The sequence below is a fragment of the Fringilla coelebs genome (assembly GCF_963513975.1).
Source record: "Fringilla coelebs genome assembly, chromosome: 1".
Taxonomy (NCBI): domain Eukaryota; kingdom Metazoa; phylum Chordata; class Aves; order Passeriformes; family Fringillidae; genus Fringilla; species Fringilla coelebs.
In genome coordinates, this window is record NC_140028.1 from 134,407,015 (window position 1) to 134,419,891 (window position 12,877).

General features: G+C 35.9%; 1 protein-coding gene across 4 annotated transcripts in view; it reads right to left on the minus strand.

The window, feature by feature from the left end:
- The window catches only part of NEBL (nebulette), a 246,861-nt gene that overhangs the window by 79,214 nt on the left and 154,770 nt on the right, over positions 1 to 12,877 (minus strand). For 2 of the 4 annotated variants that reach the window (XM_084218087.1, XM_084218086.1), the window contains exons 1-4: positions 10,278 to 10,441; positions 10,111 to 10,182; positions 3,590 to 3,694; positions 1,348 to 1,458 (exon numbers count right to left, since the gene is read on the minus strand). The exons of the other annotated variants lie outside the window; for them this stretch is intronic. In XM_084218087.1, the coding sequence (XP_084074213.1) occupies positions 1,348 to 1,458; positions 3,590 to 3,694; positions 10,111 to 10,182; positions 10,278 to 10,343 (354 nt within the window). In that variant the 5' untranslated portion in view covers positions 10,344 to 10,441. Of the gene's footprint in view, positions 1 to 1,347; positions 1,459 to 3,589; positions 3,695 to 10,110; positions 10,183 to 10,277; positions 10,442 to 12,877 lie in introns of those variants that run through there. 4 annotated transcript variants of the gene reach the window in all.

Genomic DNA, 12,877 nt, shown 5'->3' on the forward strand with positions numbered 1-12,877 from the left:
TTTTTTATGAACCAATGGTTTCATTTTTAGTTTCAGTTATTTATCTTTTCTGCCACATCACCAATGTTAATTAACCTCATTTGGGTAAACTAATGTAGAATGCAATAATTTGGAATTAATTTGGGAGTAAATCTGTGGCAAAATAGTTAACTAATGTTTTATAAATCAAGCTAATGGCTTAAAAATGTTATACAAGTTTAATTCCCAATTTATTTTTACTATAATTCCTTTAATCACTCACTTTACAATGAAATGTCACATTAATGTCATTTCAGCTGCTGTGGTGCTTTAACTTGTGTATATATGTTCCTTTTCAGATTCTGAAAACTAAAATATGTGTTATTGTATCTGCTTAATATAGCCTCATATTAACATAATGTTTTACATCAAAACATTTCTCCACAAGCTGTCCTGAAATTTTAGTCCATTCTTTTTTTATTAATATCTTCCTTTGTCTGAAAAAGTGTCACTGCATCACAAGAATGCATATTGAGATACAATCAATATTATGGATTTAGAACCGTGTTCCCTTCACACACTGGCTGTTTAAAAACCATATGTAGTTGATATCCTTAAGAGAGGGGAAAGCAAAAACAAGAAAACCATGGAAATGCTTGGCGGACTGAAAGCCATGACCATCTATTCCATGCAATTCTCATGAGCAACAATGAAAATCTGGAACCTTGTTCATATTACACATGCTTAACATTCATAATTCCACTGAGGTCACTGGAAGTGAAGGGTCACCTGCCTACTCTTAGGGTATTATATTTTTTTAGTTCTTGAAGGCAACTGAACCGGAATTTACTATTTTGTTGGTTGTTTACAAGCTTTACACTATATTCAGTATACTTGATTTCATATTTTAATTGTATAAAATTGTTGTAAGCAGTGGTATTCAGATCATCAGAAATACATTTGCTGCTACCACTAAGTGCCTTTAGAAGTCATTAAAGCAGTTTTCTTTTCTTTTGCCTTCAGCATCAAATATTTTATATAGCTAATACAACACCCCACTGGAAAAAGTTCTGTAAGTCACCCATTCTATAGGGACCATGCAATGTCACTGAATTCAATAATTCCTTATTGTATTCACAGATTTCACTGGACCAATGAATGCACTACCAACTTTTAAATGCATATTTAATAAACATAAGTAAAATTGTCAACATTTTAAAAATGTGTAGTTTTTGAATTTAGGAAGCTATGGTGATAAACTCTGGATGATAAGCTCACCCAAATAAATCAAGCAGATGATCAAGTGTCCTTTCAAATATTTTGTTTAAAGTGTATTTATTCTGACACACAGTTAATCTAAAAATCATTTTTGCAATTCTAAAGTTGTACCTTGCTCTGAAGGTGCATTAATTCTTTTGCAAACACACTGTCAATTGTGGCTGGCATCTGCTGATAGAGAGAGCTGGAAAGGTCTTTCTTAGCAGCTCCTTTATATTTCACCTAGAGGGCAGAAAAAGGTGACAGAAAATGCAAAAATGAAGATACTAGAAAAAATAAGTAGTATGTTTACTGTAAGTAAAATGGCATAGACAGAACAGGAAAAATTTCATTAACTGTCACTAACTTTCTAGCAAAAACATCTTTAAATAATACTTTACTGGGATGTGCATAATTCACAGAGCAATGCAAAATATTTACTAATTAAATTCAATAATTTTTATGCAAATACAAAATAAAATAAGCAAGGCAGTTTCTTCTATCCTTTCTCAGATCATTTTCAAATCCAAAAATGATTTTTCTTCTTTCTACTTCCAGAGTCCTGAACAAGGGAGCAAATGAGAGGTGAACCATAAATATTTTACCAACTAATAAGTAGCAGCAATTAAATGCAGCTAGAAAGGGGAGGAACACTGAAGTTTGCCTGTCTGCCATCATTTCTGTTTCATCTGTTCACATTACAGTCATTTTTAAATTACATTTTATTTATCCTGTGTTTCCTCCAGTATTCAGTATTGGCAGCTCCTCACAAAGAGGTTTTACAAGAGATGCCAAAACAATGGCTCAAAATGTGTGAGGCTTTTCCTTCAGATCAAAGTCTTCCAAGTTCATAAAACAATAATGGCAACACTGCTGTGAAAATAATCATAAATACCAAAAATATTTCCAATTATACTAATGTCACTTATTTACTGTGAAATATACAGTTCTTCATTAAAGGCTCATTCCCCAAATGCATTATATGTATACATATCAATAATTTGCTGTAACATTTTTTTTACCCAAAACAGAGGGGGCTCTTTCACTGCAGTGGATGTGCTGTTAAGAATGTCAGTGTCCAAGATTTGCAAATACAGGTAATGGGACACTAGAGGTCAGTAATTTACAAGATAAACCATCCATCACATCACTGGCTTCAGGTAATGCTGCAATAAACAGCAGTGCTCAATAAAAGCATGCCCAAAGTGTGGTATTATCAAACCTACAGGTTTTAAAATTTTAGAATATTTTTATATCTCTAAATCTTTGATTAATAGTTAGCAGTAGATTCTCTGGAATCAGATTAGATAAATACCCTCTATATACTGTATTTCTGTAGACTACAATAGTCAGTCTCTTATAAAGTGCAATTACATTAGATTTACTTCCCTTGGGACATGCCACTCCTCAGATAACAGGAAGATAAATACAAGAAAAGTATTTATTAGATGCATTCATATTGAAAGACACACAGCAAATTGTTGTATATCAGAAAGAGAATTTGGAATGTATATAAGTTATGCAACCTCAGACAGTGATACTGGGACTTTTTTATTATAATCATAAAAGTGGCACAAAAAATGAGGCACCAAAATTTTAATTTTTTGAAGGGCCATAGGGACAGAAAAATCACTCAGAACCAGTGATTGTTAAACAAAGCTGCTGTCTCTCAGGTGAAACTTCTGCTGCTGTTCTTACCTGTGAAAAACAACCAGACATGCAATCCTACAGCACCTTGTACCTGGGACATGAAGAGCTGGCAATAAATGCTGCTCTGACACGTTGGAGGCTGTTGATCTTTCTTTGCCACCACAGCTCTGTGTGTGTGTGTGCACATGGCACAGGTACGCAGGGACAGATAGACAGACAGACAGGTAGATATGCAAGTGCTCAGGCAACCCACAGATGGCACTGACCTGATGTCTGCCCCAGCCCTCTTGTTGAAGGAGGACAGGGATGATAACATGGAAACATTTTCCTTGTCTCCTTCTATTTGATATCAGGCTGTGAAATCTCCAGAGCAGGGAAATTTTGCCCAGGTGTAATTTGCAAACCTCATCACTGCACAAAATGTAACATTCTTTTCCTATTCCTCAGTTTATCCACACATAAAATGGGATAGCTAGGACTTGCTCAGAACCATTAATAAAGTATCTTCAAATCCCAAAATAAAAGTGTCATGTAATTCCAAATTATTATTATTATTCACATTGCAGTATACACTAATTACAGCCTTTGAATTCACTTCAGCTTTAAACAGAATTATTATTTGAAATAAGCCATCCTTGCCCAGCTAAAAATCACAGTACTCAACTGAAAGAGTTTTTAGGAAGGATAAGAAGCGAAGAAAATTTTTCAGTCTTTTAGATCTTACCTCAGAAATAAAAGCACCAAGGCTTTTCACATGTTTTAGCTGCGGGGTGTCAGGTACAAATATGCACTTGCCTTTAGATTTTTTAAACTCTTCTTTATAGTGTATCTACAAAGAGAAGAAAAAGAAGTCTAATTGTTCTTAAAAACACACACAGAGAAAAGCAAACAGTGGTTATTTTAATTTTTTATTATTATTATTATTTCAATTTTATTTTATTCATGGATACTGTGCTGGGCAGCTTGCAAATACCTCCGGCTGGATCAAATTAAACCATAAAGGGAAGCTACGAGTTCTCACGCACATTTCCAGGGCTATGTAAAAGTCACAGAACTCTTTAATAATATAGATGAAAAAGACAGGACTTTTCTCTACATCTAGAGCACATTTTCATGACAGTTGTAGATGTTTTAGTGTCTCTAAAGAAAGAAGAATCGAATAATTGATCTCCTTGATCCTTGGTCTCAAAGATAAAAATTGTTTAACTTCTAACACAGACCTAGCAAGCACAGAATCTATATAACACCATCAAATGTCCCTTTATGAATCCAAGAGTTACATGAATAAATTCAGGAAGCCACTGCCAAACTATTGCCTCTAAAGCACCCAACAGTAATGACATTCAAGTAATTACAGAATTTCTTTAAGACCAAACAAATTTGAAATTGAGGCATTTTTTTAAATGTGTATGCACATCGGAAACCATGAAAAAAAAATAAACCCATCAGAACACTATGACAGATTTGGTAAAAAAAACAAAAAAAAACCCCAAAAAACAACAACAACCACCAAAAAAACCCACTTTTTTTTAAACAACCAGTTTCTTTCTTACAATGGGGCAAACAGTATGAGCAGGTATAATAATCACATGAGCATTGTTAAAATCAGAGTTATTGTTTGTATTAGTGAGACTGCAAGAAGGATAAAATCTATGGACATGGTTAACATGTAGGAACATTCATTATATACGAACTGCATGAAGAAAGATGGTGAATTATGATGAGATGGACTAAGTAAGTAAGTTTTAATGACAGACACTTTACATGGATAGCCTTAGATGTTTTCAGTGACATTTCTTTCTTTGTACAGAGAATTGTTTAGATCAATGCAAATTGAATTATTTAGTACTAAGCTTTCATGGTTATTATCTGCTACCATTTCTCTAACCTCATTTTCACATTCTGCCTAACAGCAGCTTGAATTTATGCACTCAAGACTTGCTGACAAGCACTGACAGAAGCAATATGATCTGCATCTGAGCATTACAGAAATATGCAGCCTTAATATCCTCTTTCTCTGAATCCTTAATGGATATCACAAGTTCTAGTGTACACTCCTCTACAGGGACTTGGAAAACTTAGGAGAAGGATGGCAGCTTACACAGAATCAGCTCCTGTGCTAAGGCAAAGTTTGTGTTTAGTGAAAAATGCATTAGATAATGCCAAATTCATCTCAAATTCATGACTACTTTATCCTCACACAAGAAACAATTTTGCTTGATATTGAGCTCATTCAGATTTGAACTACTGAAAGAATCTGCACATCACTTCTAAATCACATCATCTGCTTTTGTGGATTACAGTCTGTTCTCAAATAAAACCTTTTGGTGAACAATGGGTAACATTACTCATGACTCATGCGTCATGACTTTACTCACAAAGCCAATGGTTCATGTAACCTGTGTGGGACATCATACACACAGGTAATCACAGAGCAACACACAAAAAAGACATTTCTATAAGTATGAGCAGGCACTTTCTGTCCAACCTGCACACATGCATTGGAAGTTAACAGAGCTGCCTCTCTACTGGGTGAGTCTGGTGGCATTCCCAGTAGAAATTCCTGTAAAGCTGTAACTCTGGCAGAGGACACAGAGAGTCTTGCTGTTCACAACTTAGATAAATCATCCAAAGACATCTGAAAGCTGACTGTAATTATATCCATTTTAATTGCAGAGCAATAATTACATTAAAGAATCAAACACAAAAGCTTCCTAAGGTATCTCTTAATTGGGGAGAATGACAGAACATGACTAGAAGAAACAAAGCTGTTCTGCTGAAGAAGTCATGCTTTCAAAAGAACTGAAAGCAGTCAATGACTAATGCCACCTCCTTAATCCTTTATTTTTCACATTCGTTATAGTAACCCATAGAAGCCATAAAATGCATACAGATTTAAATATGCAATTAAGAGAGAACATAACAAAAAATGTTTGGTCAAATTCTGATCCAACAAACTCTATTCTGCTACAGTATTGTCCGCATTGCTTGGAATCAGAAAGATGGAAGATGAAACAGGACAAGTAAAATGAAGTCATGACACCTTATAAAACACATTTATAAAACACAGTTATAAAACACATTTAGTGTAAAAGATGCAAGGAAGATGTTCAAGAGCTTGCCTATGATCGAACATAACCAATGAATGGAATGAACAGGCAGAGAAATTAATATTCCTCTTCAAAGTCAATAATTAAAAATTCAGATGTCCTAAATATTGAATAGGAAATTTTGCCTGCAAGTGGCTTACCCCTCACCACAAAATACGCTGTTTATGTTGAGCAAATCTGGTAAGCCTTGTGAAAAAACCAAATAGGAAGAATTTGCAAATGATGGCCTGGAGCCACGGCTCTTTCAATATACTTCTGAAGTTCAAGAGCTCACTAAAAGCCCAATTTTTCATAGTTCTCTCCAGATCCTTTTCTTCTCCTTGACTCATCATAAAACCAACTCTGTCCACAGCACAACTATCCAGTAAAGTGGATTAAAATTCCTAGACAACCACCAAAACATTGTTTCAAGCTGCATTTTTTTCTGAATGGATATTATATGGGAAGATCAACTTTATAAAACAAGGGCATCCAACTTTTAAGCTGAAGCTTCCTGGTTCACGAAGAAAATTCATCTCGCCCATGGCCTGTTCCATCAGCCTTTTTCAGGGGAAAACAAAGAAGGGAGACTGTGGGCTAAAGGAAAGACTCCAATGGCAACAGCATAATCCAAGCAGCCACCATTCCTTTTATTCAGAGACACATGCTCATCTAACTTCAATATGAATATACTCAAAAGCTATTTTTAATAACCTTAACATCAATGGTGTAACCATGTCCACAGTCATCCTGCCAAGAGACACTGTAGAACTGTCATATATAAAATACCTATTTTTGTTTAGAAAAACAACAAAAGTGTCTAAACCTTCTTATCTAGCTTTTATGCTAGAACAAAAGGAAACTTCTTTCCACTAAGTATTCGCTTTCCAAACCTACATTTCTGAACTTATAATCTCTTGCAAGACTAAGGACTGTGTCAGACCACAGATTCACCTAATACAGAATCCTTTCTCTGTGGCCATAGGAACCTAGAGTAAAGCAAGAGAAAATGGCAGGCATGCAGTACTGCTATTAAAGTACATAGTATTTTAGTAATCTCCAGCAATTTCAAACTCAAGGTCCTCATGAGTTAGAGGCTGTGACGACTATTGGTGAGTCCAGGTGAACAGCTGCACCCAGAATTAGGTAGTCAAAACCCTGCTAGTTTGGCACAGTGTTTCCACTATTGGCTCTAGGTCTTTTTGGACTTTGCTTTATAATAGAGACATCCTAAAGCTAAGCTGGACTCTGTGCAATGACAGATAAATAGCAAGCAGTCCTATTTTTTGCTTCAGAGGAAAAGTGCTGGTACCACTCATTACCACAATTCAGCAGAATCTTCAGAAGGTGGTGTCTGCCATTCTGCCAAAAAGGATTATAATAGTTTGGTCAATTACCTTCTATAATTGTTCCCATCTCTGCTTATAACAGTACTGACAACATCCCACCACACAATCAAAACAAAAAAGAGATGAAAATACACTACAAGCAAATGGACAGGCTCAGTTTTAATGTGGAAGAGAAAAGGCCTGGAGAGGAAGGCAATTCATATAAATCAAACACGCATGACAGTTTTAAAAACATCTGTGGAATAAAATTTCGTAATAGAGGGAGATTAAATGGAACGACTGTCGAGAGAAACAATCCAGGGGGTATCACAGCCACAGAACAAACATCTGCCAACCTCACATGAAATTGGGGATTTTCTTGAGAACGGGAGCACATAAACACTTCACAGCTTCCCCTACGTACGGCTCAAGGCTGGCAATTACAGATTCACCAAGGACTGCCAGTGTAACACTGTTTCAGAACCATATTGCCAAATTAAAGTCAGCCTGCAAAGAACGCAGGGCAAGCACAATACAGCCCCAGTGTCTCAGGCATGTGCACTCCTGGCTCTGCATTCTGATGGAGGAGATGTGCTGACAGCTCCACCATCAGAAAAGGACAATCACCCCAGTCTCGTGGCCAGCAAGGACACAGGCTGCTCCCCCAAGGTCATCTAAAGGACCAAACAAAGTGCCATAAAACCACTGTACAAATAAAATGTACAAATGTACACCAACCTTAAAACCACACAAATATTAGTGTGCAGAAAGGTTCATGATAAAGAGGATTAGGAATATATTAAAAGTTCTGAATGTCAGCAAGTCAAAAAATTGAAGGTAAGAATGCAAACTCCTTGCAATTTATTGGTCTCCACAAAGAAATGTGCAGGGTGAGGAATTTATACCCAGGTACAAAGGACTTCACTGGTCATAAGAAATTCCATTAAAGCAAAAAATTCTGGGAAACAAAAGTCATATTCTATGCATCTTCCATTCAAGCCAATGAAGAAAAACCTACTGATTTCATCAGAGGCTGAATAAAGCCCCAAAGCTGGATGTTATTTTTAAACAAAGAGCCTCTTTTTTGAAATTAGATTGGTCTGGACCATTATATATTGTTCTTGCTTTGAAAGCATTAATAACACTTTGCCATTATGCCTGACATATCTCAAGGAAAATCTAACACACTTGCAGGCTAAATGCATCCCAAGTTTTCAGCAAAAGCCCACATCCCTGAACCATTACAAGCAGGAGAAGCCTGGCTTGACTTAGCTATTCACCTTAGCTCTCAAGTCCCTGCAGAAAATCCAAGAAAATACAGCCACTCCATTTATCCATTAATTAAGAGCCACAGCCAACATTACTCCTAATGGGTACACAGCAGAGTAATAATTCCTTTTCAGTTAAAGAAAGATTTCTTCAGCATTTTTCAAGGAGCTTTTTCCTTTAAGAACAGTGACCATGTTTAGAAAGAAGCTGCACGGATGCAAATGTATATTGGGTCATATAAGTGCTTCAGGTCCATTTTCATTTTTGCCTTTACAAGAGCTGACAGGCACTTAACACACCATATGCCCTTTTTCCCCAAAGAAAGCATGTATATATCTACCAGTAAAAATATTATTAATCTCTACTGCTTTCTGAAGTAGGTTGAGTTTACAAAGGGCTCATCTTGGTAGTTTCTCTTAGGGATCTATGCAATTTTCAGCACTCTTTCTGTGAAAACTGAATAGGAGGTGTGTGGACAAGAGGAAAGAGGAAACTTTGACCTTGTCAAATCACACTTTCAAGCCAGCACTGTAACACTTTTCACACCCCAGATACTGGTCTTCTGAGTTAACTATTCTTTTCTGGTACACAACCCCTACAAATTTATACCTAAAACATAGATTCTGTATGTTCTATTCCCACTAAATCAACAACCCGACCTAAATATCAGATTACAACATGAGCCAGACACCATTTTTTGGTTTCTTTAGAACATTTGTTGAAGCAAGCCACTTTCTCCTCAGAAAGGTCTCCTCTCCTGCCACAGCTTTCTCACAGGAGAAATACCATTCTTTACATCCATGAAGGGACAAAGTAACTTTTTTCAACACACTGTCCCAGAGAGAAACAAAAATAAATCTCCATGAAGGTAAATCTGATCCTGTTACATTGAAGCAACCAGATCTACTCCAATTTAAAATGTCTGGGACCTGATTTATGATGTTTATATAATGTTTATATAACTGATCCACAGTTTTAAAAACCTGTAGTAACTAAATCAAGAATTAGAGAGCTAAATATTTTTAAAAGATATTCTAGCATTTGAGTGGATTTGTCCTATAAGCATAGTCAATAACAATATGCTGAGCACTTTTGGATCTATCAGCACAAACAAAAGATAACATTAAAAATTTATCTTTTATTTTTAACTTTCCTCCTTACAGCTATGTATACTGGAACCCAGTTTTGTTCAAACCAATTAAAATGCATAAGATTAGGCTACAACCAGAAAAAATACCACATTTTCCTGATGAAAGCAGCCAAGGTGTTCTCCTGGCTGGCAGACACCCTCTGCCTGAGACCCACATTTTGAAACACTCCTTTCTAGGGCCTGTGCTTCCTACCATCCAAGTGCTCTGAAAAGCTCATTTTTTTGTGGCCAATCATTTACAGTACCAGAATACTCTGTGCTTTTCGATTATTTTGTGGGCTTTTATTATTTGAGCCTTGGATGGGCACATGTTACACTGTATATATTTGAGAAAATATGTATCAGAAAGATAAATGCATTTGAAAGAAGAAATGCAAATATGAGAGTGCAAATAGCCACCATCACTTACATCACTTATTAATTCACTGCATTTTCGGGCCAGTTCCATATTTCTGTCCTCAATAACAGGCTTGAGGAAGATCTGAAAGAGAAAGGTAATCATTACAGGTTTATTGTCCTAAAGAGGAAAAATAGAAGGAAATAAGTACTTTGCAAAACTACTGGGGTTTAACTCACCTTTTCTTCTTCCTCCCAATCCTCATTTTCATCCTCCCTGAGATCCTGAATTGCAGACACTCGCATTTTAATACTTTGTGGGAAACAATGAAAACTCTTAAAAGGTTCAGTGCTGCAGGAAACAGCTCAGACCCTCCAGCATGCCTGGAATCAATGCTCCATTTGTGTCCTCCACTGCACTTAACCCTACCACGGCTCCTTCCTTATTTAGTCAGCACTTGACAGTCTTTATCTGAACAATTCAGAGTGAGTGAACTGAAAGGCATTGCAGATGGCCTTGCTGGCTATCACTCACAGCAGAGCTAATGCTTTCTCACTGATAAAATATAATTAAATGACCTATCCCCAGCAACTATTTTTAAAATTACTACAAACACAATTAAAATACTGTGATGCAGTTAATTTGTAACATAAGTAATTTAGTAAAATTAACAGGATTAAAAGGGGAGCATTGACTAACTTTATGGGAAAACTGCCCAATTGTAAGGTTCAAGGCATCAGTGACTCTAAAATCAACTATGACAAAACTTTATTTTACTGTCCCAATAATAAGGCTTCTTGTTTAAAAAAAGCACACTATTCTCATCTTCAAGTAGATGTAAGTGCTAGTATGTTTTTTCAGAATTACTTCTTTTCCACAAAGCTTATAGAAGTCTTAAATGCTTTTCCATAATCATGTCAGCTGCAGGTTAAACCTGTGCATACACAGATACAGACAAGTCTGTATTACAAGTATACAGCTGTAATATATATGAATATATTATAATAGATATATTGTAATACATATGAATATATTGTACAGCTGTAATATAGCCATATTTACAAAAACATGTATGTTCTTTCACAAACTGTCATAGTCTGCAGTCCAAAAACTGACCTTTTTCAGTATGAAGTCACTGACTCCAGCTGCAATGAAACTGAAAGATATCCTGATGTTCATGGGTGCAGTGTCAGTGTTTACTTCTGTAAAACAAGCAAGAAGGCATCACAAGACCAGTTGGAGAAACCAGCACTTTGGTATCATTTTTCTTTTTAAACGGAAGCTTGTATATGTCTCATTTTGTAGAGGTCACGATTGTGAAGTTCATCTAGCAAAGCCATTCACCACTATGCAGCTTTGCAGTCAGGCAAAGATACGAGGAATGTGTGCTCTTAAAAACAACTCTTTAAAGAATTTTAAGTACATGTGCCCACACACAGTGTCCAGAGTTTTGTTTTTATTTAAGAACACACATTTCCTTAGAAAAAGAAACATTTCAAAGATGAGAAAAAATACAGCAGTTGATTTAATTATGGTCTAAAAATTTGAAAAATTAAGTATTAAGAACAAAGGCAGGAACTGCTTTTGGCTTAAACCAAGAGACAGAGCTCTTTATACATTAATAGTACAGAAAGCTTCAAGACTTTCTATTCCACTCTCAAATATAAGTTACTAAATTTCAGGTTTGAACTTTCAGCATTGCTAAATTTCCAATTAAAACCTAGAAGTCTAGTTTGCATAGGTGAGAATTACCTGTGATACATGCCCACTGCTCTTGGAGTCCAGGCTGCTTCATCCTGGTGGAAAAAATGGTTTATTTAGTCTTATGAGTGTTCATACTAACAGGTCATTTTTGATTATGGCTACAGCAAATATATCCCTAAACAACAGACTCATGCATGATTTTAAAGACCACATGGTAAGGAGACAGAGTACCTACAAAAGTGTCAGACAGAAATGCAGCACTAAAGCTTCACTTTGGGATTTTTGTGATAGTATTGCCAATACTATATGCTTTCAGTGCAGTTAACTTCCTTTTCCTTCCTGCAATTACTAACATTGTTTTTAGTGGACACATTGAAAAATATTTAAGAGCATATCAAAAATTATTAGTAGCTGCAAAGCTTGTTGAACATAGGGAAATCTGCTATTTTTTGCACTGGAAAGTAAATATGGTCAAAATTACAACAAAGCTGTTAGTGTTTTGTGGCAAAAGGGAAGTGTTTGGCTTTTTAACATGCTTTTAACATTATATCTGGTGGGTTTTCAGCAGCTGGACAGACCAAAACTTATATATTAATTCTGGTTCTCCTACAATAGTTTCTGCATAATCAAAATCTGCAAGATCGCTTTTGGTCAGCCGTGAAGCGATCAGGCAGCTGGACTACACAGTCACTGCAAGTCCCTTCCATCAGGACTATTCTATTCCATTCCATTCTTTTTTATCCTACTATCTGTAACAGCTTTGATACAATTCATTTTCTCTCATTTTTGCATGATCAGGGTCAGGCAGAACCAAGCATTCAAATACCCTGTGCCCCAAGTAACTTCCATAATACAAGCATTAGACAGCTGCTGTAACTCATCAACTTATATTAAAGAAAAACATAATACTATGCACAAAGGGAGTAAGGGAAAAAAATCACAACTAACCATACACAAGTTATATAAAATTCAACTTTTCACATAACTTATGCAGCAAGATACTATATGACACAGAAACTTGTCCCACTTTTCTTCACTTGCCTCAAAACACTGAATACCATCAGAAAGAATCTGCTGTGCAATAAAGCAAATTTAATACATCCAGATATAATTCAGGGAAGAATTTGTTAGGACC